The following is a 19017-nucleotide window of genomic DNA, read 5'->3' on the forward strand; positions in this document are numbered from 1 at the left end:
TGTGGGCGGGAGTTGGAGTGTCGCTGGGCAGGCTGTGTGGCCGGCTTTATACGGGTGGTCTGGAGCAAGCGGGACGCACCGAACGTGGGCAGATGGCTGCGGCTGGGAGTGGAGAATGTGAAGACTGTCAGTGTGTCGGGCCCGAGCGTTGTCTTCACCCACCGATCGTGTCGTCGTCGGTCCTGGCCGGGCTGCGCGGTGGACGGCGGCGTGTTGGAGGCGACGCACCGGCGTCCAGACGGCAGCAGAGGGGAGGATCGCATGGACGCAGCCGCAGAACACTCTCCGTCAAACAAAGTGCGGTCCGAGACCGTCAGAAGCACGAACCTACCGCGATCGTCTAGCGAGTTGGCCGCCGGTACATACTGAGCGACCTCCGTGCCCCGGCGCCGTTCCGCTCTTCGGAGGCAAAGGCGCACGTCTCCCACTGCTGCCAATGGACACATGCCGAGCTCACCGGACGCCTCGCAGGTCTTATCGGCGACAATGAGGCGTTGGGAATGGGAAGAGCCAGTCCAACAGACTCTGCAGCCAGAGGCCGTCGGCACCTCGGCCGGCCCCCTCCCTCCCACTCGACCCACCATGGCCTCTCCTCGTCTCGCCCTTTCCTCGGCCACCATGACCTCGTCGCAGCTGAGGGACCCGGACGTCCAGGACACAGTCGACGTCGAGGAGGACCCTGTGGTCGCCCTCCCCGAGGCAACTGGCGCAGGCGGCTCCCACGCGCCCGTCCCCACCTCTGCGGACCCACAGACAGATGCCCCTCAGGAACATGGCGACTCGCCTGAGCTCACTGACCAGACCAACTTCTTGCCCACAAAGCAGGCGAGCTGGCCCGTCTTGCAGTGCGCTGCACGACGGCTCACACTGTTTCTGATAGGTCATCATGGTGTTCCTCGGGATGTCCATCGCGCTCATGTGCTCGTTCTTGGATCAAACCATGTACGTATTCGCCTCTCTGTATTCTGACCAGGCTGTGATTTATCGAGCCATGGATGTTGTGGGGATGTGGGGAAGAGACGATGGGCATGCCGTTATGATCGAGGTCTCCGGGATCCTCGGACCGCCCGCCGCTGCTTCATGCCGGGCGGCACGCGACTCGGACACTCTGCAGCTAGCGATGCATGGCCAGTCCAAAAGTTCATGTTGTGCACTCAATGTTGTAGAATGGCACACCAAGACTTGGAGCTTGCTCGAGTACAGCGTGGTTTCGTTGCTGACCGCTCTCCAGCGTCGCCACTGCTCTTGCGAGCATAGAAGAAGACCTGAACGGAGGGACCATCGGCGCATGGGTAGCGACGGCGTATCTCCTCACTAGGTCTGTCCCCGTTAGCCTGTGACTGCTCGCTCTGACACTGCGTAGCTTGGCATCCACACCACTGTATGGCCGGTGGTCAGATGTCTTCGGGAGGAAGGTCGTCATGCTCTTCGCACTCGCTGTCTTCCTGGTCTTCTCGCTCGCATGCGCTCTTGCACGCACGATGATCCAGTTGATCGTGTTCAGAGCGTTGCAAGGCATTGGTGGCGGAGGTACGCAGCGTGGCCTTCACCTTGTAATCATCCTGACCGTGGTTCAGCCATCATCACTATGACCTTGATCATGTAGGCTCTGCATTTTGGCGATTACAGCTCAGAGTTGATTCCTCTTCTCAGTATCTCGGACATCGTCTCACTCAAGGACCGAGGAAAGTTCATGGGAATCAACGAATCCATCATCGCACTCTCGAATGGGATTGGACCCATCCTCGGAGGTGTTATTTCTGAATGCACGTATCGCTTTCCCTGAGAACAAATCTGGCACTCACCGTATTCACAGACACGACCTGGTGCGCACACGCAGCACCATAGCTTGATCCGAATGTTTTTGACCGCTAGATGACTCCGCAGGCGATGGGTATTCTACCTGAATCTGCCCCTCGCATCCCTGGCGATCGTCACTTGTGCCTTGCTCCTACCCCAGAAGAAGGTTCACGGCGACATGCGCAAGAAGCTGCTGCAGATCGACTACGTCGGCTCTTTGCTGACCGTCATCTCGTCGGTCCTCTTGCTTGTGAGTGCCGGCCTTCGTTCACAGCGCCAGTACGGGTTCATGACAATTGTAACATTCAGCTAGGGCTGAACTGGTGCGTGTGTTGCTCCAGCGAGGGACTTACCGTCATTAAAGTCAGTATACAGGGGAGGCGTCTCCTACGGCTGGGTGTCGGTGCGTCCTACCTGTCTCTTGTGTAAAGCGCGAATGCTCATCTGGCCATCGTCAGGCTCCCGTGCTCGTGACACTCATTTTGGGAGTGATCACATATGTTCTTTTCCTGGTTTGGGAGGCAAAGATGGCGAAGTTCCCCATCGTACCAGGTAGATGTCGCTCTGAAGTCGGCGTAGAGAGAATGCTTACTCATAGCATAGTCTTCATTTTCCGCCACAAGACGGTCGCTGGTGTGTTCATCGCCACGCTCATGAAGTAGGTATCAGCATATATATGTTCTACGGCGACTGACAGTGCTCGCCATCGCACAGTGGAACGACGTTCTTCTCGGTAAGCTTCCTTCGGCTGTTTCCTAGACGCCGAATTCAACCGCAACGACTTTTTTGCTAGCTCCTCTACTACGTTCCGCAGTATCTGCAACTTGTCCGAGGCATGTCGCCGACTAGGTCCAGTCTGCTCTTGCTACCATTCCTTGCGCCCATCGGTATGTTACCACTTGCTGTTCGTCTGCTTATCCGCTGACTCATGTTCAGCATTCTGCGTGTTCATATGCGGTACGCACCTTGCACTTGCGGAGTGAGCAGGTCAACTTATTCTCAACATTCAGGACAAATCACGGCGCGCACGGGGCATTACCGATACATGATCATAGCAGGTTACAGTCTATGGACGGTGGCACAGGGCCTGCAGTGCACCATTCATCAGCACTCCTCGGAGGCCAAGATCATTGGATCGCTCCTGATGGCGGGTATCGCCGCGGGCATGACATTCCAGACAACCCTCCTTGCTGCCCAGGTCTGCTCCCTCATCTCGACTACAGCTCCATGCTGATATCACCGCAGGCTGCAGTGAGCCGTCAGCAGATGGCAGTCGTCACAGCCGTGCGGAACTACCTCCGACTGTTCGGCTCGTGCATCGCGCTGGGAGTGTGCTCGTCGCTCATCAACAACTCCCTCCGGGAGGCAGCCCAGAGCGTGGGCCTCACCGCGCAGCAGATCGCAGTGCTGCTGAACGACCCGACGAGTATCAAGAAAGACAGTGTGGGGATCAGTGAGTCTGCGCTGACGGTGATTGTGAACGGATATGCGGAGGGCTTCCGAGGGGTGTTCTACTTGACGGTCGCAGCGACTGGCATCGGTTGGCTCGCGGCGGTGTTCTTGATCCAACAGCACGAGCTCTCGCGGGCGGACGACAAGCTGTTGAAGCAGGCAGCTAAGGAGACACGGGTGAAGGAAAAACTGGAGAAGGGTGAGGTTGAGCAGGACCCGGAGAAGGGAGGGATGGAGGCGGAGGCGGAGGCGGATGCGGAGAAGAAAGAGAAAAGCTGACCGCTCCAAGACTTCCTAGACATTCATGATAGACGAGCAGTGCTCACGACTCCACGATACTTACCGCAATACGATGCAATGTATTATCATCATGTACGGAGGATGCCCGGGCGGATAAGTATGCCTGCGAAGCTTTAGACTTCCGAATTTGACGGAGAAATCACGAGCAGGCCACGATCGAGATATGTGATCTAGCGACTTCGCTACGGAGTGACTGTGGCCGCTGCTCCACCGCCTCACCTCCCTCTGCATGCTCGCCCGAGGCAGCACCTAGGCACCTCGTACAGCCCACTAAACACTACCCGGAACCTGCTCCGTATCTGCAACGAACAGCAAGGACAGCAGACATGGCTTCGGACGAGGCTGAGGTGACAACTGCGTCGGTGTCGGGCAAGGGCGGAACGGTCAAGTTTCAGAAGGTGAAGCTGCTCTGCTACTCTGGTCAGGGCTCATCTCTGAGGGCACTTGCAGACGAAGATCATCTCGCGACAGAGGCTTCGGAAGGTGCGCTTCTATCTGTGCTGTACTCGACGGGTCTGACGTTGTGGCGACAGTACTCATGGCTTCCTGACGTCCTCCGTCTCAAAGGCAGCGTGAGTGTGTGTCGTCTGTGTGGATGGCGACCCTTCAATGCATGTGCAGATTGTCCCCCGTATCATTGGGCCCGTGCTCACTGTCACCATCTTCGCGAGTATCGCCGCGTACCTGTGGGACCAGGGCACGGAGGTTACGCTCACCAACCAGGTCGTGCCTCTGTTGTCGGTCGTGGTGAGTGCAACGTGCTGCTCGTTACATGAGAGAGGGAAGCTAAGCATGAGATAGGTCGGATTGATCCTGGTGTTCAGGTGCGTTCTGTTGGTCGCGTGAGAGGCCTTGGGTAGTGACCGGGCATCTCACCCTCCGCTAGGAATGGGTAAGGCATCCGCTTCTCAGTCTACCTGTCTGCTGATGTGGACAATCCTAGCACGTCGTATGACCGGTACTATGAAGGGCGTAAGGACTTTGGCACCATGACGGCTCACGTCAGTGTTCACCGGACACGCTCCGTGTGTATACGCTCTAACTCTCGCAAGCGGCCTCTAGATCCGTAGCCTATCCAGGTCCATATGGATCAATGTTGCAGTACCCCCTGCAGACGATGCAGCACGCGTAAAGGGCGTGGCGCCGAACCTGACGGCGGCACAACTCCGCCGGCGCAAGGTCGATGCTCTGAAGCTGTGTGCGGCATACGCGTACTCTGTCAAGCACTACCTGAGAGGCGAGGACGGCCTGGACTGGGAAGACTACGTCGGCGTGCTTCCCGCGAGCACGGCGCAGCTCGCGCGGTACGGCGTGCCCACGCGGCGGACGAGCGCAGCAGTCAGCTACGCCGCGACGGCGCGGACGAGCCCGGGCGGGTTCCTCACGCCCGACGAGGCGAACAGCCCGTCGAACCTGGGCGACGCGGAGGGCCGGAGCCCGAGCGCGGACGCGACGAAGCGCATCCGCGTGAAGCGGAGCAAGGACAAGCTGAAGCAGGCGAGCACGCGGACGGCGCGCACACCGCTCCTGAGCGAGCGCGCGCTGCACCAGACGATCGACTTCCACCCGCACCCCGAGACGCTGAGCACCCCGCTCCCGCTCGTCATCGCGCATGAGCTGTCGAGGCTGCTGTTCTTCTTCAAGCGGGATGGGTATCTGGAGACGGTCGGCCCCGCGGGGACGAACGCCCTGAGCGCCCAGTGCGTGCCGTCTGTTTGCCTCAAATAACAGAGTTGAGCTGACGGGCCGCCAGCATCCATACCATGGTCGAGATGATGACGGCGATGGAGCGTGTTGCGAACACGCCTATCCCGCGCTCGTACAGCATCCACCTCAAGCAATGCGTCACCCTCTACCTCTTCGTGCTGCCGTTTACGCTCATCAAGGACCTCGGCTGGGGCATGGTGCCTATCGTGACCGTCGTGGCATTCACGCTGATGGGCATCGAGGGGATTGCGGATGAGATTGAGATGCCTTTCGGTGAGTGCGCCGGTTGTCTGGAAAGGATATGCAGCTGCTCACGTTTCATTCGAAGGCCTGGACAAGTCTGACCTTCCTCTGGGTGCGCACCACGCTGCATCATCTTCGCCTGATTAATCGAGCGTGACTTTGACAGAGCGGTATTGCGACGATCTCAAGGAAGAAATAGAGCAAGTGCCATTCGCAGAGTTCTTCTGTAAATTTATTGACGTCTCTCGCATAGATACATCGTTGAACGATTGCCCGAGGGTGGTGAAGGGATGTACGGTACGGATGACGGTGAAGGGGACGATTGATTTAACTTGCTGGCTTGGTTATTTGGAAATTCTTGCTCTCAATCACGCATGCACGAGCATTCTGTCGCATACGATACCACGCCGGACCAGAATATGATGTATTGCTACTATCTACTGGAACTCTGGTGTGCAGAACTCTCCCGGACCGTATGGCTGAGAAGACGTCGTGTGAGATGAAAGCCCGCCGTAATAGTACATAGAATACGCACCTTCGACGCGAGCGCCGTCAGACCCGCCGAGTTCTCGCTCGTATGCCGTCCGCTCTGAGGACCCGGCTTCGGCTTCTGGCCCTTCGCGAACGCCTCCAGCACCTTCTTCGTCGTCTCCGCGGTAAGATCCTCCTGTAGCAGCAGTGCCAGCGTGAACGCACATCTCGCCATGAATGAGACCACGTACGTAGAAGTCATCGTTCACAGCCATCATGGGCGCGTTGCTGCAGGCACCCTGGCACTCTACCTCGATGACGGTGAACTTGCCATCCTTGGTGGTGTCGCCGGGCTTGATGCCGCCGAAGTGGTTGCAGACGGTGTCGACGATGTCGTACGCACCGCGGAGCATGCACGGCGTCGTCGTGCAGATCTGCACAAAGTTCTCGCCGATGGGTTCCCTGCACGGTGCGTGAGCAAATGCGCGTCGCCGCGGCGTATGGGGGCAGGACGCACCGGTTGAACATGGTGTAGAAGGTGGCGACCTCGTACACGCGCATGGGGGGCATCTCGAGGAGCTTGGCGACGTAGTTCATGACGCTGATGCTCGTCCAGCCCTTGTTCTGGCGCTGGCCGAGGTCGAGGAGCGGGATGACGGCGGCCTTCTTGTACTGGGGAGGGTAGTGCGAGATGATCTCCTGGGCGCGCTTCATGTTCTCGGAGGTGAACTCGAATGGGATCTGCGGGGGCGGTCAGTGAGCGGCCGTGCTGTCGGATGTAGACGGACCTTAGGGTTGTTGTAGGTCGTGTCGCGGTGCTGCAGTTGCAGGCGACCGTCAGTGGCAGCAGGGCGAGCGGGACACGCAGGTACGTACCACGAAGAGTGCATCGGAGCGGCGGCATGGCGAGGAGTGTATGCGGCGGACCGGGGGAGGCAGACGAGGGACGCGTTTTGGGAGTCGTGCGGCGAGCATGGCGAGGAGGACGACGGCGGAGGTGGCGGCGGTGGGCGCAGCGACGTCGCCCGAGCAGACATCACGTGATGCGAGCAGCCGTGTGGCGAATGAGGATGGAGGCGAACCGCTCACTCTCAACTGTATCATACACGGTGTATCTGCAGATCACTTTATCACAGTCGCAGACGGGTGTCTACTTTGCGAGTACATCGAGCAGGTAATATACACACGTCCGGTACGGTACAGATGGCCGAGTCTGCCTACGGGGCCAGACCTGCAGTCGTCATTTGGGTCCCAAGGCCTCGCTTTTGGCTGGCTTGACGAGCGGACCTCGGTGGGCCCACTTCGCGAAGGATGGCGAGTGCTGTGATCGAGGATGCCGCCGGAACTGCAATGGGCGAGTGGGAGTGATGTTGGGGCACGTCGTTGGGACACACGCGGGCCAGGGTCTGCCCCGCCGACAGCGACCCTTTGGAAGGCAGACGATAACGATCTGTTCGCGTACCCGGTGCAGGGCTGGGGCTGTTCGCTCGCACCCATGGGACCACGGATGAGTAACCATGAAAATGCGCTCCACAGCCCGCGCCCCGGTGGCCAGCGCGCTGGCTGCGGCATACGCGGGTCCGCGGTGTGGCCCGCGCGTGGCAGGCCGCGGCGGGGTGCGCTGGACGAGGAGGACGAGGAGGGCGGCGGCGGGGAGGACGGCGGGTGGCGGGTGTTGTTTGGGCGGTGGCGCGGCGGGTCTGGTGATCGCTCTTTCCCGCGCCTCCGTCTGTTCTCTCTCCTCTCTCCTCATCTCCTCCTCCCGCCCACTAGCCGTAATTCCTCCCCGCCGTCTCTCTCTCCTGCCCTGTCCCAGCTGCCCCGTCCGCCACGCCCCCGTCCCCGTCGCATCTCTGCCTCTGTACCCGTCTCTTGCCTGCTTCCGCTCCTTCACGAGCCAACGAACCAATAACCTGTATCCCTACCATCTACGCCTGTCCAAATGGCCACCCAAGCCCCAATAAATGGTGTAAAGATATCGCGTACGTCTCTCCCTAACCCTCCCCGATCTCCCACCATCCACCATGTCGATCGACACCCCGGTCCACTGCGACTGCCCACCATCCACCAATCCCTGTGATACCCCCCACCGTCCCAACTGCGCGCTCTCCACCCATCCTGACCTCCCCTTCTCTCCAGCCGTCGATGACCCACGCAAGATCGTCCGCGTCGTCGCCTCCGACGGCAAGACCGGCGACGTCAAGGACCTCGTCTACACCAACTGCAAGGTCATCGGCAATGGCTCCTTCGGCATCGTCTTCCAGGCCAAGCTCATTGACGATACGGAGACCAACTCGGAGATTGCCATCAAGAAGGTCCTCCAGGACAAGCGATTCAAGGTGCGTCCCATCATCCCCCCGCAGTGTTCTCTCCAATATGCCCGCTCATGCCCCGCCTCCAGAACCGTGAGCTCCAGATCATGAGGCTTGTATCACATCCCAACGTCGTCGATCTCAAGGCCTTTTTCTATTCCAATGGCGAGAAGGTGAGTCTCCGTCCCTCCCTCGCGCGCGCCTCGATCCGGACGACAGCATTCGGCACTGACATAGTCGCAAAAGAAAGACGAAGTGTACCTCAACCTGGTCCTCGAATACGTCCCCGAGACCGTGTATCGCGCTAGCCGTCACTACGCAAAGCTCAAGCAGCCCATGCCCATGCTGCAAATCAAGTTGTACATGTACCAGCTCCTCCGCTCCCTCATGTATATCCACTCCATCGGCATCTGCCACCGGGACATCAAGCCCCAGAACCTCCTCCTTAACCCCGCTACCGGCATCCTCAAGCTCTGTGACTTTGGCTCTGCAAAGATCCTCGTCGCGGGCGAGCCTAACGTCAGCTACATCTGCTCCCGGTACTATCGCGCCCCCGAGCTCATCTTCGGGGCCACGAATTACACGACGAACATCGGTAAGCTGTCTCCATGCACATGTCGCGTGGCCAGGCGCTCACCCAAGTCCTCAGACATTTGGTCGACGGGCTGCGTCATGGCGGAGTTGATGTTGGGACAGCCGCTCTTCCCCGGGGAGAGCGGTATCGATCAGCTCGTGGAGATCATCAAGGTTCTCGGTACACCTTCACGGGAGCAGATTAAGACGATGAACCCGAACTACATGGAACACAAGTTCCCTCAGATCAAGCCTCATCCGTTTTCGAAGGTAACGTCGATCCAATGCACAGTCGGGCGCCTACTGACGTGTTTATCCGTCAGGTCTTCCGCCCGCGCACAGCGCCGGAGTCGATCGACCTCGTCTCCAAGCTGCTGGAGTACACACCAGAGGCGCGGCTCAGCGCGGTGCAGGCGATGTGCCACCCCTTCTTCGACGAGTTGCGCGTGCAGGGCGCGCGGATGCCGAACGGCAAGGACTTCCCACCACTGTTTGACTTTACTCGGGAGGGTGAGTGTCAGCGCTCTCTGCTTGTCCTGGCGTGCTCGCGCTGCGCTATGTCGTCTTGCATGATGGTCTGACATATTCCCCCAGAGCTGTCTGTGCGGCCAGATCTGATGAGACAGTTGGTGCCGTCGTGGTGCGAACCGGAGCTGGCCTCGCGGGGCATCGACGTCGACAACTTCGTGCCGATACCGCTGGAACAGCTGCGAATCTCCCTGGATTGATAGGCCCGTCGCCCGGTGCATGGGACTCTAGTCATGGTTTCTGTCTCTCAGTTTCTCTCGTCGATTCTGCCCAAGTGCCCCCGTCCCATCACCCCCATATATATATCTTGCCTTGACCAGCACTCGCCTCGCTTCCCGCTGTATGTGTTATGCCCTGTCGTGTCCTTCGCCATGCATAGGAGGTGCGCTGGTGCGAGTATACTCGTTACAATATGTTGTCATGAATGGTGATGCGCGCCCCCCTCGCCGTGTGTGTGATAGTGAGAATAATGACGACGACATTTGAAGTTTGTGTGAAGGCTGGTGGTGGCGAGTATGTTGGGCGGAGGTGAGGCGGGGATGGCGTGATGCAGCGCGATGTCGCCAATTCTTCACGCGACATGCGTATTTTCGGCGCCTATTCACTAAGGAGCCCGGAACCTGAGTCTGGTTATAACGGTTGCACAGGCCGCTCTCATCCCCAGCCACCACCTCCGCCACCATGGCCTCCTCATCCTCCAAGGCATCCTACCTTTGTGATACCCTACCGCCCGCACGATTGGTCTCTGTATCCCCGCTGCCGCACGCGCGATCGCCCACCCCGTCCGTGCCCGCCTTCGAGGCACCCATCGTCGACAACTCGGCTCTCCAGCTCGTGACAAAGACAGTCTCGCCATCGAACGGGACCGGCAAACCCACCGCGGACTACATCCAGCCTCCGGCGAGGAAGCTGTGCGTGAGGCACCAGCGGATGGCGGACGAGGGCACGAACTTGAAGTTACAGCAGGTGAGTCTCCTCCGGCCTTTGTGAGCAGCATCCGTAAGCAGCGGACACGATGGGGATGTGGCCTGGGAACATGGGGGAGGGGCTGGTGGAGGGTATGGCCCACGTCCGAGGCCATCAGCACGAGCCACTGTCCGTCGATTCGGGCAGATGTCACTGTCGCTTTCGCTGCCTGCGGCCTGCGTGTTCAGTAAGTCGTCTCGTGCTGACTATCCCACCACAGGCACTCGATGCACTCCCAGTCGAAGAGCGAGAGGCCGTCAGCGCCGTGTGGTCGAACTTCTCCTCGTCCCCGCACCCGCGCCGGGCCCTCATCCTCCATGGCTTACTCACCATGTGCTGCTTCTCCCAACTCTCCCTCCTCTCCGACCAACTTGCACATCTCATCCGCCTGGACCCCTTCGCTGTCGTCCCGCGCGAGGTCTCACTCAAGATCCTCGGCTACCTCGACGCTACATCGCTCTGTCGCGCCGCGCAGGTCAGCAGGCATTGGAAGAGCCTCGCCGACGACGACCTGCTCTGGAGGGGGATCTGCGAGCAGCATATCGGACAGAAGTGCTTGAAGTGCGGCTGGGGCCTGCCGATCCTGGAGAAGCGAAGGATGGTGCGCATGCCGTCTACTCGCTCGCCTTCACCCCCGACCAGCGAGAGCGCTGTTGTGCGAGGCAAGCGTGTTGCTGCGCTGGATGATGCCTCGATGACCGACCGACCCTTGAAGCGACAACGACGTGACGACGAAGATTCGCTGGCAGAACATCATCATTCTCTGGCGGCGGTCGCGGTTCCACAGACCGCGGCTGCCCTCGAACTCTCGCCATCCCCTCTGGCTACCCCTCCTGCCCAAGGACCGTCTTCCCGTTTGCCGATGTTGACTAGACCGTGGAAGGACGTCTACTGCGAGCGGCTACGCATCGAACGCAACTGGCGGCGAGGCCGCTGTACCGTACGAACTCTCAAGGGCCATACGGATGGCGTCATGTGTCTGCAGTTCGACGAGACGCTCTCGCACCCTGCCTTCCCAGTGCTTATCACCGGCTCGTATGACCGCACCGCTCGGGTCTGGAACCTGGAGACGGGTACGGAAGTGCATTGCCTCACCGGCCACACGCGTGCCGTGCGCGCCTTGCAGTTCGACGCGGTGAAGCTCATCACTGGAAGCATGGACCATACCATGAAGGTGTGGAACTGGCGGACCGGGCAGTGTCTGCGAACGCTCGAGGGTCATACGGAGGGCGTCGTCTGCCTCAATTTCGACGCGACTCTCCTCGCGAGCGGGAGCGTCGACACGACGGTGAAGGTCTGGAATCTCAAGACGGGAGAGTGCTTCACGTTGCGCGGACACTCGGACTGGGTGAACGCGGTGCAGCTGTGGGACGTCAACGAGACGTCTGGGTGCTCTAGCGCTGCTCCGTCCATGCTGGACGTGAATGCGACGGACGCACCTCAGCCGAACGCTGGCAAGATGCTCTTCTCAGCGTCGGACGACGGGACGATCAGGCTCTGGGACTTGGCTTTGCGGAGTTGTGTACGGATATTCAAGGGCCATGTAGGACAGGTACAGAGTCTGAAGCTTTTGACGTTGGACGAAGACAGCGATGACGAAGACTCGTCAGACGAGTCCGAGGCCACGAATGCGCAGCAGTCGTCCGAAAGCAGCCCAGGCGCAGCTGATGATACGCCTGTCGCGTCTAGCGCAGATAATGCGCCCTCCGGCTACGTCGTGGATGCTTCGGACCCTGGATCCTCGACCTTTGTTTCCCATCCGCTCCTTTCCCCACCGGCTTCTTCGTCCTCGACTATTCTCATGAACACCCATACGACCGCGTCGAAACGCCAGAAGCGCGTCCTGATCTCCGGGAGCTTGGATAACACCATTCGACTGTGGGACATTGACTCGGGGAAGGCGACAAAGACGCTGTTCGGACATATCGAAGGCGTTTGGGCCGTGGCCAGTGACAAATTGCGACTCGTCAGCGGCAGCCATGACCGTACGATCAAGGTGCGCACCTTCTAGTTCGCTGTGTGATATGACGCTGACGTTGTTCCGCAGGTGTGGGTTCGCGAGGAAGGCCGATGTATGGCGACTCTGGTCGGACATCGCGGCGCGGTTACCTGTCTCGCACTTGGGGAAGACAAGATAGTATCCGGAAGTGACGACGGGGATATTAGACTGTGGAATTTCTATGGTTGATTGTGTTGTATCATTCTGTTACGTATCGTATTGTTACCTGCGTCGTCCTTCCCCGCGTTTGCAGTCTGTAGTATTTGTTCTGGTGTCACTCGTCTCGGATGGATCTATGTGTTGATCAATATAATAAATGTGGCCCACGCAATTAGTATACCACTTTAGTAACAGTTCTTAAGCTGGTGGTGTGGCCGAGTTGGTCTAAGGCGTGGGATTTAAGCTTGTCTTGATTCCCCATGGGCGTGAGTCCGCGCGAGTTCGAACCTCGCCGCCACCAATAGCCTTGCCTTTTTGTTTGTCAGTGCAGTGTCTATCGAGCCTGGTTCATGCTTTATACACCGTACAGGCCTCAGGGCTGTCGCTTGCATTTTGCTTTACAGCACACAACGGCACCAGATGCATTCCAATATACTGACAAACAAATCGACCCAGTAATAACCCACTACGTAGCGATCCAGCACCATTTGGTCCCCGTACATTGGTACACTGCAGCACAATCTTACGAGATGGGAGACCCTGCCAATCAGAATAACTAAAAGTCAAATGATGTGAGGAAGCTGGTCGAAGGCGAACACGGCGCGTACGCACAGAAGATATGCTGTCCTTGCCTCCAGGCATTTCACGTACGCTGGACAGCATACCGTTAGGCAGTGGTCATGTGGTAGCATAACGACACGAAATGCACTTACCGGCGAGTGGGTTTGAATTCCTTTGGGGCAGGCTCGTCCCACAAGCTTCCAACGCCAGAAGAGGTGTTACGCTTCGATCTGCATGTAGCCATGAGAGGCCAGTTGAAATTGTCAGAAGAAGCATACAACTTTGGACGGCTCTCGGGAGCTGTGTCTTCAGGCGTTGCTTTCGGAACAGCGTCGGCCGTTGTCTCGGGCGAGGCAACAGCGGAGGGTGCCTTAGACGGTTATTCAAAGGTGAAATCATACATGCCACACGAGCACATACCTGGACGGCACGTGGAGGAGCAGCGGCGAGTGCATCGTCGGTGTCTGTGCCAAAGATGTTTGTATGGCCACCACCGGGCGCAGTGCGTACCCGTCGGGAAGGACGGTAGGCATTATCCGCTTGCTGTGCTGCTATGCGCGGAAGTCGGTCACCGACCATGTTACGAGATCAGGAGCGAGTGGCTATACCCGTTGTGGGGGATTCCTGCTGTATGGTTGCCTCAGGCTCAACATCGCCACCGCCGGACAGTGTACCGAAACGAGCGTATCCTGCAAGTGTCGTTCAACCACCGAAACCTGGACGAGCATGACGGACTCACGCGGGAGCTTTTGGATGTTTGTGAAGTTGGGATCCACAGTCACCCCTGCGTATCTAGTTCGGCGATCGTTTCTTAGCGAGGAGACGCGGCTCACACATAACGCGAGAACGAGAAGACCTACTTCAAGAACTCCAGGAGCGACCGCTTGCTGAAGACAATCTCGGTATTGTCCCAGTCAAGCATCCCTTACACCGCATGAGTACCTTACAGCCGGTCTAGGAGCTATAAGAGGATATCATACCCAAGTTCGCGGCCCAGTCGCGCTCTTTGTCCATGTCAATGACAGACGAGGGCGTGAAGCTTGAGGCGATCTCAGGCCGGATGTAAGTGCAGAAGGTAGCGACAACTTACGTAGCAGACATGACTGGCAGGAAAATAGACGAAGATATACGGCACCAGAGGGAGGACTGGAGAGGTGCACCGGTGAGCGTTGCGATTGAGTTGCGTTCGTCGCGACGTCCAGTAGAGGCACGTGACACCATTATGATGACCCCGGCGCGGGCGGAACCGCTGCACTTCCCAAATTGAAACAGTACTTAGCAGTACTTCCTCTGCTCGTCTCTCGCACGAACATCGGAACGTCGCCAGTCTACGGCCATGTTGCGAGCGAGAACAGCGGCGAGTTCCAGGATCCTGCAGGCGCAGGCAAGGTGTATGGCGACAGCTCATCCGCCCACGTCGAACCCATCTTCGGTCTACCTCGACCCGGACAAATGCGGCGACCCAGCAGTGACCACGACCCCACCTAACCTACCGCAGCATCAAAGGCATGCACTGGACAGTGCTCTCCGTGTTGACCAGGCCGGTGAACTCGCTGCGAACTACATTTACATGGGACAGATGGCCGTCCTGGGCAGGGATCCGGTCACTGGACCCCTAATCCAGGTAAGAATGCTGGCCTACGCGCTTCGCAACTGTATCTGATAAGATGCTTTGCTTCGAACGCAGGACATGTGGGACCAAGAGAAGAAGCATCTCGCCGTCATGAACAAGCTGCAAGATCAACACCGCATCCGACCTACCGTTCTGTGGGAGGTCGCTCGCGTTGCGGGGTTTGGACTCGGTGCGGTCACAGCGTTGATGGGGAAGGAAGCTGCCATGGCTTGCACAGAGGCGGTGGAAACAGTTATTGGCGAACACTACGATGAGTACGTCCCATGAGTGCGCAATCGTGGACTGTAAGTTGTTGACGACATATGCAGCCAGCTTAAAGAGATGGAGGGACTACCTGCAAGCCATCCGAGTGTTCCGGTGTTGAAGTCTGTCATAGAAGAGTTCCGAGACGATGAGCTTGGACATCTGGACATTGCAGTCGAGAACCACTCCCAGCGAGCGCCTGCACATGCCCTACTCAGCACCGTGGTAGGTGCGGGCTGCAAAGTTGCGATCGAACTCTGCAAGCGCATATGACCGGATGTACCGTTGGGCACGCGTTGAGGAGATAGCGTAGTTTAATGCATAATAGGACCTCTATGACGTGTACATCGTTCACTCTGCCTCCGTCGAAGGGGCTACGCGAGCCAGCGATTGGTCCTTGAGCTTTCCCGACCAGCTCCATTTTTGCTTCAAGAGGGCAAAAGGTCAGGATTGCACGGGATGACTTGTCAGGGCGACGTACGTCCTGGTTAGTAGACAGCCAGTAGATGGCCCCGGGGAAGAACACGAGTCCTACGAGAACCTGCATCGTCGAGCGTGGTGTGAATCGGAAGCGCTGGTACACAGTCTCGCGCTGCACGAAGGGGTGTCAGCCGCGAACAAGATACGACGGGGAACATACCATTTGGTTCCATCGCTCGATGGCGGGGTCGAGCTACAGAGAGAACGGCCTGTTCAGTACAGCTGCACGGCGTTCACTGTGAGACGACTGACTTTCGTGTAGCCTAAGGGGAGCACGGCCAGTTAGTTGGGATACACCGAGCATGCGCGAGGGCGTACCGTGGCCAGCCATGGTGATGTAGGCGGAGGTGGTGGTGGTCGCTGTGAGGCGGGTGAGGAGGACGACGAGGTCTCGCGGAGTTGAGCGTGAGCCTTGCCGCCCAATAGCCGCCCGCTTCTCAGCTTCTGACCACCACTGCGATCCTCTTCGTCGCACCTACTCTGGGCTTTCTGGCGTGCAACTCGGCCACAACATGTCTTACAACCGCGAATGGGACAGGGGTAAACAGCCTGACGCCGATGCGCCTTGGCAATACCAGGGCTCACGCGGTCCCATGCACCCGAGGGACGACGAGTACTACGGTGACGGCAAGCGCAGGAAGTTCAACAACGGAGTCCGTGGCAGCAATGTACTCGTGCAGCACTCATCTGATTTCTATTGCAGGGTTACGACGCCTCGCAAAGCTATGATCAAGGCTACGACGATACTTCATACGACGCCAGCCACGGCCAGGGTTACGCTCAGGACTACTCCACTGAGGACCGGTTCCAAAGAGGTGGAGGAGTCGGTGGCGGCGGCGTTGGCTACAACAAGAAGAGGCTCATACCCAGTGAACCCAGCCCGCACGTCATCTTCTTGGGGTTGGACCCAGACTTCACTGAAGCAGATGTGCGCCTCTGCTGCCTCCACTCGACCGAAATGAGAAACACTAACGCATGTGCCACCAGCTGCAAGCGTACCTCACCAGCAACAGTTGTAGCGTCGAGACGGTGACCATCATACGAGACAGAACCACAGGCACTTGCCCCTTCGTCCCTGCCGTTCATGCAGTGCATTGACGTTCTCTTCTTTCCGCGCCTTGGATTTGCTTGCTCTTTCAAGGTCTTTCGAAGGGATTTGGCTTCGCCCAGTTCACAAGCATCGCCCACGCACGCACATTCGTCGACCCGCTATTCCCATTCATCCAAGTCCCCCCACCTGCGTCTCATGGAGCAACCGCTGCAAAGGCATTCTACACTGCGCTTGAAGCAGGTGTTCCCGCTCCACCAGGTGGCAGACGGGTCAAGATCGACTACTCGCAGAGCGCGAGTCCGAATGAACGACGAGGAAGGGGCCCCATGCAATCGAACGAGGGTATGAGGGACATTGGCAATGTGCAGGCACCTGTTTTGCTGTTCCGAGGTCTAGATCCGCTCTCAGGACCGCAGGCTATAGCACAGGCAATGAAGAACGTTGCGGGGCTCGGTAAAGATGGTGCGAAGGGCATGCGGCGCATCATACTCGTCAAGGACAAAGTCACCATGGCTAGTTGGGGCTTCGCGTTCGTGGAGTTCGTCGACGTCCAGGTATGTGACAAACTTCTTACTGGTATTTGATATCTTTGATACCGTTTTCAGTCTGCATCAACAGTCCTAGGGCTGACGATGTCGCCTCAAATCCACCCGAACGGTTTCCGCATCTCTGATCGTCCCGTGGCCGCCTCTTTCGCACATCCGGAGTCATTCCAGCCGATTTCAGACTATGCTTTGAAAGATGAGGCGTGCCTGAAGTCCTCGTTAGCTCTGGGAGGCGTCGAGGAACAGTGGGTGCGGTACTGGGATGAAGGCTCTACTGCTGCAATTCTGGAGTTTGAGGTGGTCGAGCCTGTCCAGCCATCTACCACTGTACCCGTCAAAGACAAGAAAGAGAAGAAACGCGCAAAGGGTAGGTGCCTGCTTGGTGTCACCAGTATACTTCTGTTCAAACGTCTTGTTGTAGGTGACAACCAAGGGCAGCCCGACCGTCCAGCAGAGGCATCCACCCTTCCCGTCTCAGACAAACCCGTAACCTTGAGTCTGAAGGGTGGCTTGACCAGTAAGACGGGCGGCACCGCTAGCCTGAGCCTGGCATCAGTGAAGAAAGTCCCTGTCTCGTCTGCGTTTTCGACTCACGAGGACGGGTTGACCGGGGACGGAGATCACTCCGACGACGAGCAGCAGACAGGTGCTTCAAATGACCCCAAGGGTTGGTTTCATGCTTCGAGATGCATACCAGTTGCAGTATGATATTCGGGGCGTTGACGTGTGGTTATTGTGACATGCAGTGTTTGCCGCAAAGAAGGTAGCCCCTCTGATCGCGAGTAAGAAGGTGCCTATCCACCGGTGCTTGGCTTTTGCAGAACATCGCTGAGTATCGTATCGCCAGGTTGCCAACAACATCAGCAAATGGAACCAAGTCCAGGAAGTTCTCCATGATGCCGAGCCCTCAGCTGCACTCGAGCAGGTACGTACGGTATTCGTTCGTCGGAGTGACCGTCTGATCTGTCCATTAGCCGTCACTTGCCGCTACGTCTGCAAGTACCTTATCGGCCAAGCCGGCAGCCAAGGCTGCGTCACCGGTGCCCGTTGAAGCTGAATTCGAATTTTCCGACACCACGAAGATGACGTGCATGCTTTGCGCTCGACAGTTCAAATCTCTCGATCAGCTCAAACGCCACAATAATGAGTCTGATCTGCACAAGGCATGTTGTATGCACAGATGGGCGCATGGCACGACTTGATGATAGGACCTACAGAAAAACTACAAAGATGCAAGTCTGCGGGACGTCGCACGCGAGAAAGTCACAGCAATACGTGCCAAGACCGAACAGCCAAAGTATCGCGATCGAGCCTCAGAGCGTCGGGTTATGCACAACCAGCCAGATGCTCCGGTGCCCGGCGAGGCTATGAGCAAGGTAGTGGGTAAAAGGAAGCATGCGGAGGGTCCTCCCAAGCCTCCAACGCCTCCCCCCGCTCCCGTCGAACCGGCTAAGGACCAGAGCAACGTTGGTAATAAGTTGCTGAAGATGATGGGATGGAAGGAGGGTACTGGTTTGGGCACGGATGGCGAGGGTAGAGTGGACCCGATGTGAGTGTCGCTACCGTGTGTGATGATGACCAGTGGCTGACAGGTGGATAGCCAAACAGCGATATACGCTCAGGGTGTTGGTCTCGGCGCAAGCAAAGGCAAGGAGGTTGGCAAGTACGAAAGCGGGTATGCTGGCTATGTCCACATGGCCCAAGACGCGGTGAGTGGGCTCTTGCATTGTGCGATGGGACGGGGACGTTGACGCGTCGAGATACCTAGGCTCGGGAGCGCTACGGGAGCTGATGCGTTGCGTTGAAGAGCGCTGCATTTACGGACGGGTCGTACTTATTGTTATACGAGCACTGCCAATATATCGTAGTATGTTTTGAGTATTTGGCGTATGTCGCGCGTGAGATGGGACACTTTATCTAATCTGGTGAACGCGGATGATCGCGGTGTCGCCACAGTTACCCATACTGCGACTTGGACTTGGCTGTGAAGTGCG

General features: G+C 58.1%; 10 protein-coding genes and 1 non-coding gene across 11 annotated transcripts; 7 read left to right on the top strand and 4 right to left on the bottom strand.

Annotated features, from left to right (window-relative positions):
* The first annotated feature begins 1 nt into the window (after position 1).
* On the top strand, positions 2-3742 carry C8Q71DRAFT_783752 (MFS general substrate transporter). Its single transcript, XM_047924994.1, has 20 exons — positions 2-23; positions 80-102; positions 163-825; positions 881-942; positions 1232-1318; positions 1364-1530; positions 1578-1602; positions 1654-1766; positions 1817-1826; positions 1888-2050; positions 2110-2123; positions 2176-2203; positions 2259-2352; positions 2404-2458; positions 2515-2533; positions 2594-2687; positions 2737-2757; positions 2811-2998; positions 3046-3645; positions 3696-3742. The coding sequence occupies exons 3-19, from the start codon at positions 445-447 to the stop codon at positions 3529-3531; spliced, it is 2007 nt and encodes a 668-aa protein (XP_047774166.1). The 5' UTR covers positions 2-23; positions 80-102; positions 163-444; the 3' UTR covers positions 3532-3645; positions 3696-3742.
* C8Q71DRAFT_783756 (UPF0187-domain-containing protein) lies at positions 3743-5954 on the top strand. The gene is made up of 12 exons (XM_047924995.1): positions 3743-3950; positions 4003-4035; positions 4086-4124; positions 4174-4299; positions 4354-4376; positions 4439-4444; positions 4496-4553; positions 4615-5252; positions 5306-5532; positions 5588-5614; positions 5669-5702; positions 5756-5954. Exons 1-12 carry the CDS (start codon positions 3879-3881, stop codon positions 5826-5828), a joined length of 1356 nt encoding a protein of 451 aa, XP_047774167.1. The 5' UTR covers positions 3743-3878; the 3' UTR covers positions 5829-5954.
* C8Q71DRAFT_716205 (thioredoxin-like [2Fe-2S] ferredoxin-domain-containing protein) lies at positions 5940-6948 on the bottom strand (the record flags this gene model as incomplete). Its single annotated transcript, XM_047921086.1, has 6 exons — positions 5940-5981; positions 6038-6169; positions 6225-6435; positions 6491-6714; positions 6762-6791; positions 6850-6948. 6 exons carry the CDS (start codon positions 6946-6948, stop codon positions 5940-5942), a joined length of 738 nt encoding a protein of 245 aa, XP_047774168.1.
* A 17-nt stretch (positions 6949-6965) lies between these two features.
* On the bottom strand, positions 6966-7885 carry C8Q71DRAFT_883193 (uncharacterized protein; the record flags this gene model as incomplete). The annotated part of the gene is made up of 1 exon (XM_047928509.1): positions 6966-7885. A coding segment is annotated over one exon (672 nt), but the record flags the coding sequence as incomplete, so codon positions are not given.
* On the top strand, positions 7679-9936 carry C8Q71DRAFT_315040 (Pkinase-domain-containing protein). Its single transcript, XM_047917745.1, has 7 exons — positions 7679-7955; positions 8113-8312; positions 8375-8458; positions 8532-8880; positions 8935-9128; positions 9182-9368; positions 9453-9936. Exons 1-7 carry the CDS (start codon positions 7916-7918, stop codon positions 9584-9586), a joined length of 1188 nt encoding a protein of 395 aa, XP_047774170.1. The 5' UTR covers positions 7679-7915; the 3' UTR covers positions 9587-9936.
* Positions 9583-12531, top strand: C8Q71DRAFT_883201 (WD40 repeat-like protein; the record flags this gene model as incomplete). Its single annotated transcript, XM_047928510.1, has 4 exons — positions 9583-10352; positions 10573-12030; positions 12190-12348; positions 12400-12531. Coding segments are annotated over exons 1-4 (2034 nt in total), but the record flags the coding sequence as incomplete, so codon positions are not given.
* A 184-nt stretch (positions 12532-12715) lies between these two features.
* On the top strand, positions 12716-12811 carry C8Q71DRAFT_t141. The gene has a single exon. It is a non-coding gene; the product is annotated as a tRNA-Leu (tRNA).
* A 90-nt stretch (positions 12812-12901) lies between these two features.
* On the bottom strand, positions 12902-14257 carry C8Q71DRAFT_783777 (uncharacterized protein). The gene is made up of 10 exons (XM_047924996.1): positions 14162-14257; positions 14052-14110; positions 13932-13995; positions 13811-13863; positions 13680-13760; positions 13492-13622; positions 13353-13441; positions 13224-13301; positions 13123-13162; positions 12902-13066 (listed from the first exon to the last, which is right to left on the bottom strand). The coding sequence occupies exons 1-10, from the start codon at positions 14170-14172 to the stop codon at positions 13058-13060; spliced, it is 615 nt and encodes a 204-aa protein (XP_047774172.1). The 5' UTR covers positions 14173-14257; the 3' UTR covers positions 12902-13057.
* A 207-nt stretch (positions 14258-14464) lies between these two features.
* On the top strand, positions 14465-15220 carry C8Q71DRAFT_716203 (COQ7 protein; the record flags this gene model as incomplete). Its single annotated transcript, XM_047921085.1, has 3 exons — positions 14465-14695; positions 14759-14958; positions 15013-15220. The coding sequence occupies 3 exons, from the start codon at positions 14465-14467 to the stop codon at positions 15218-15220; spliced, it is 639 nt and encodes a 212-aa protein (XP_047774173.1).
* Positions 15221-15249: 29 nt separating this feature from the next.
* On the bottom strand, positions 15250-15863 carry C8Q71DRAFT_783783 (uncharacterized protein). The gene is made up of 5 exons (XM_047924997.1): positions 15746-15863; positions 15680-15690; positions 15588-15620; positions 15429-15539; positions 15250-15373 (listed from the first exon to the last, which is right to left on the bottom strand). Exons 1-5 carry the CDS (start codon positions 15756-15758, stop codon positions 15299-15301), a joined length of 243 nt encoding a protein of 80 aa, XP_047774174.1. The 5' UTR covers positions 15759-15863; the 3' UTR covers positions 15250-15298.
* C8Q71DRAFT_783791 (uncharacterized protein) lies at positions 15864-18904 on the top strand. The gene is made up of 12 exons (XM_047924998.1): positions 15864-16080; positions 16131-16355; positions 16415-16484; positions 16569-17032; positions 17084-17390; positions 17445-17690; positions 17770-17813; positions 17871-17948; positions 17998-18186; positions 18241-18572; positions 18624-18732; positions 18792-18904. Exons 1-12 carry the CDS (start codon positions 15940-15942, stop codon positions 18813-18815), a joined length of 2229 nt encoding a protein of 742 aa, XP_047774175.1. The 5' UTR covers positions 15864-15939; the 3' UTR covers positions 18816-18904.
* Positions 18905-19017: the final 113 nt, after the last annotated feature.

This window comes from Rhodofomes roseus (genome assembly GCF_022264815.1).
Source record: "Rhodofomes roseus strain CIRM-BRFM 1785 chromosome Unknown C8Q71scaffold_28, whole genome shotgun sequence".
In the NCBI taxonomy this organism is placed as follows: Eukaryota; Fungi; Basidiomycota; class Agaricomycetes; order Polyporales; family Fomitopsidaceae; genus Rhodofomes; species Rhodofomes roseus.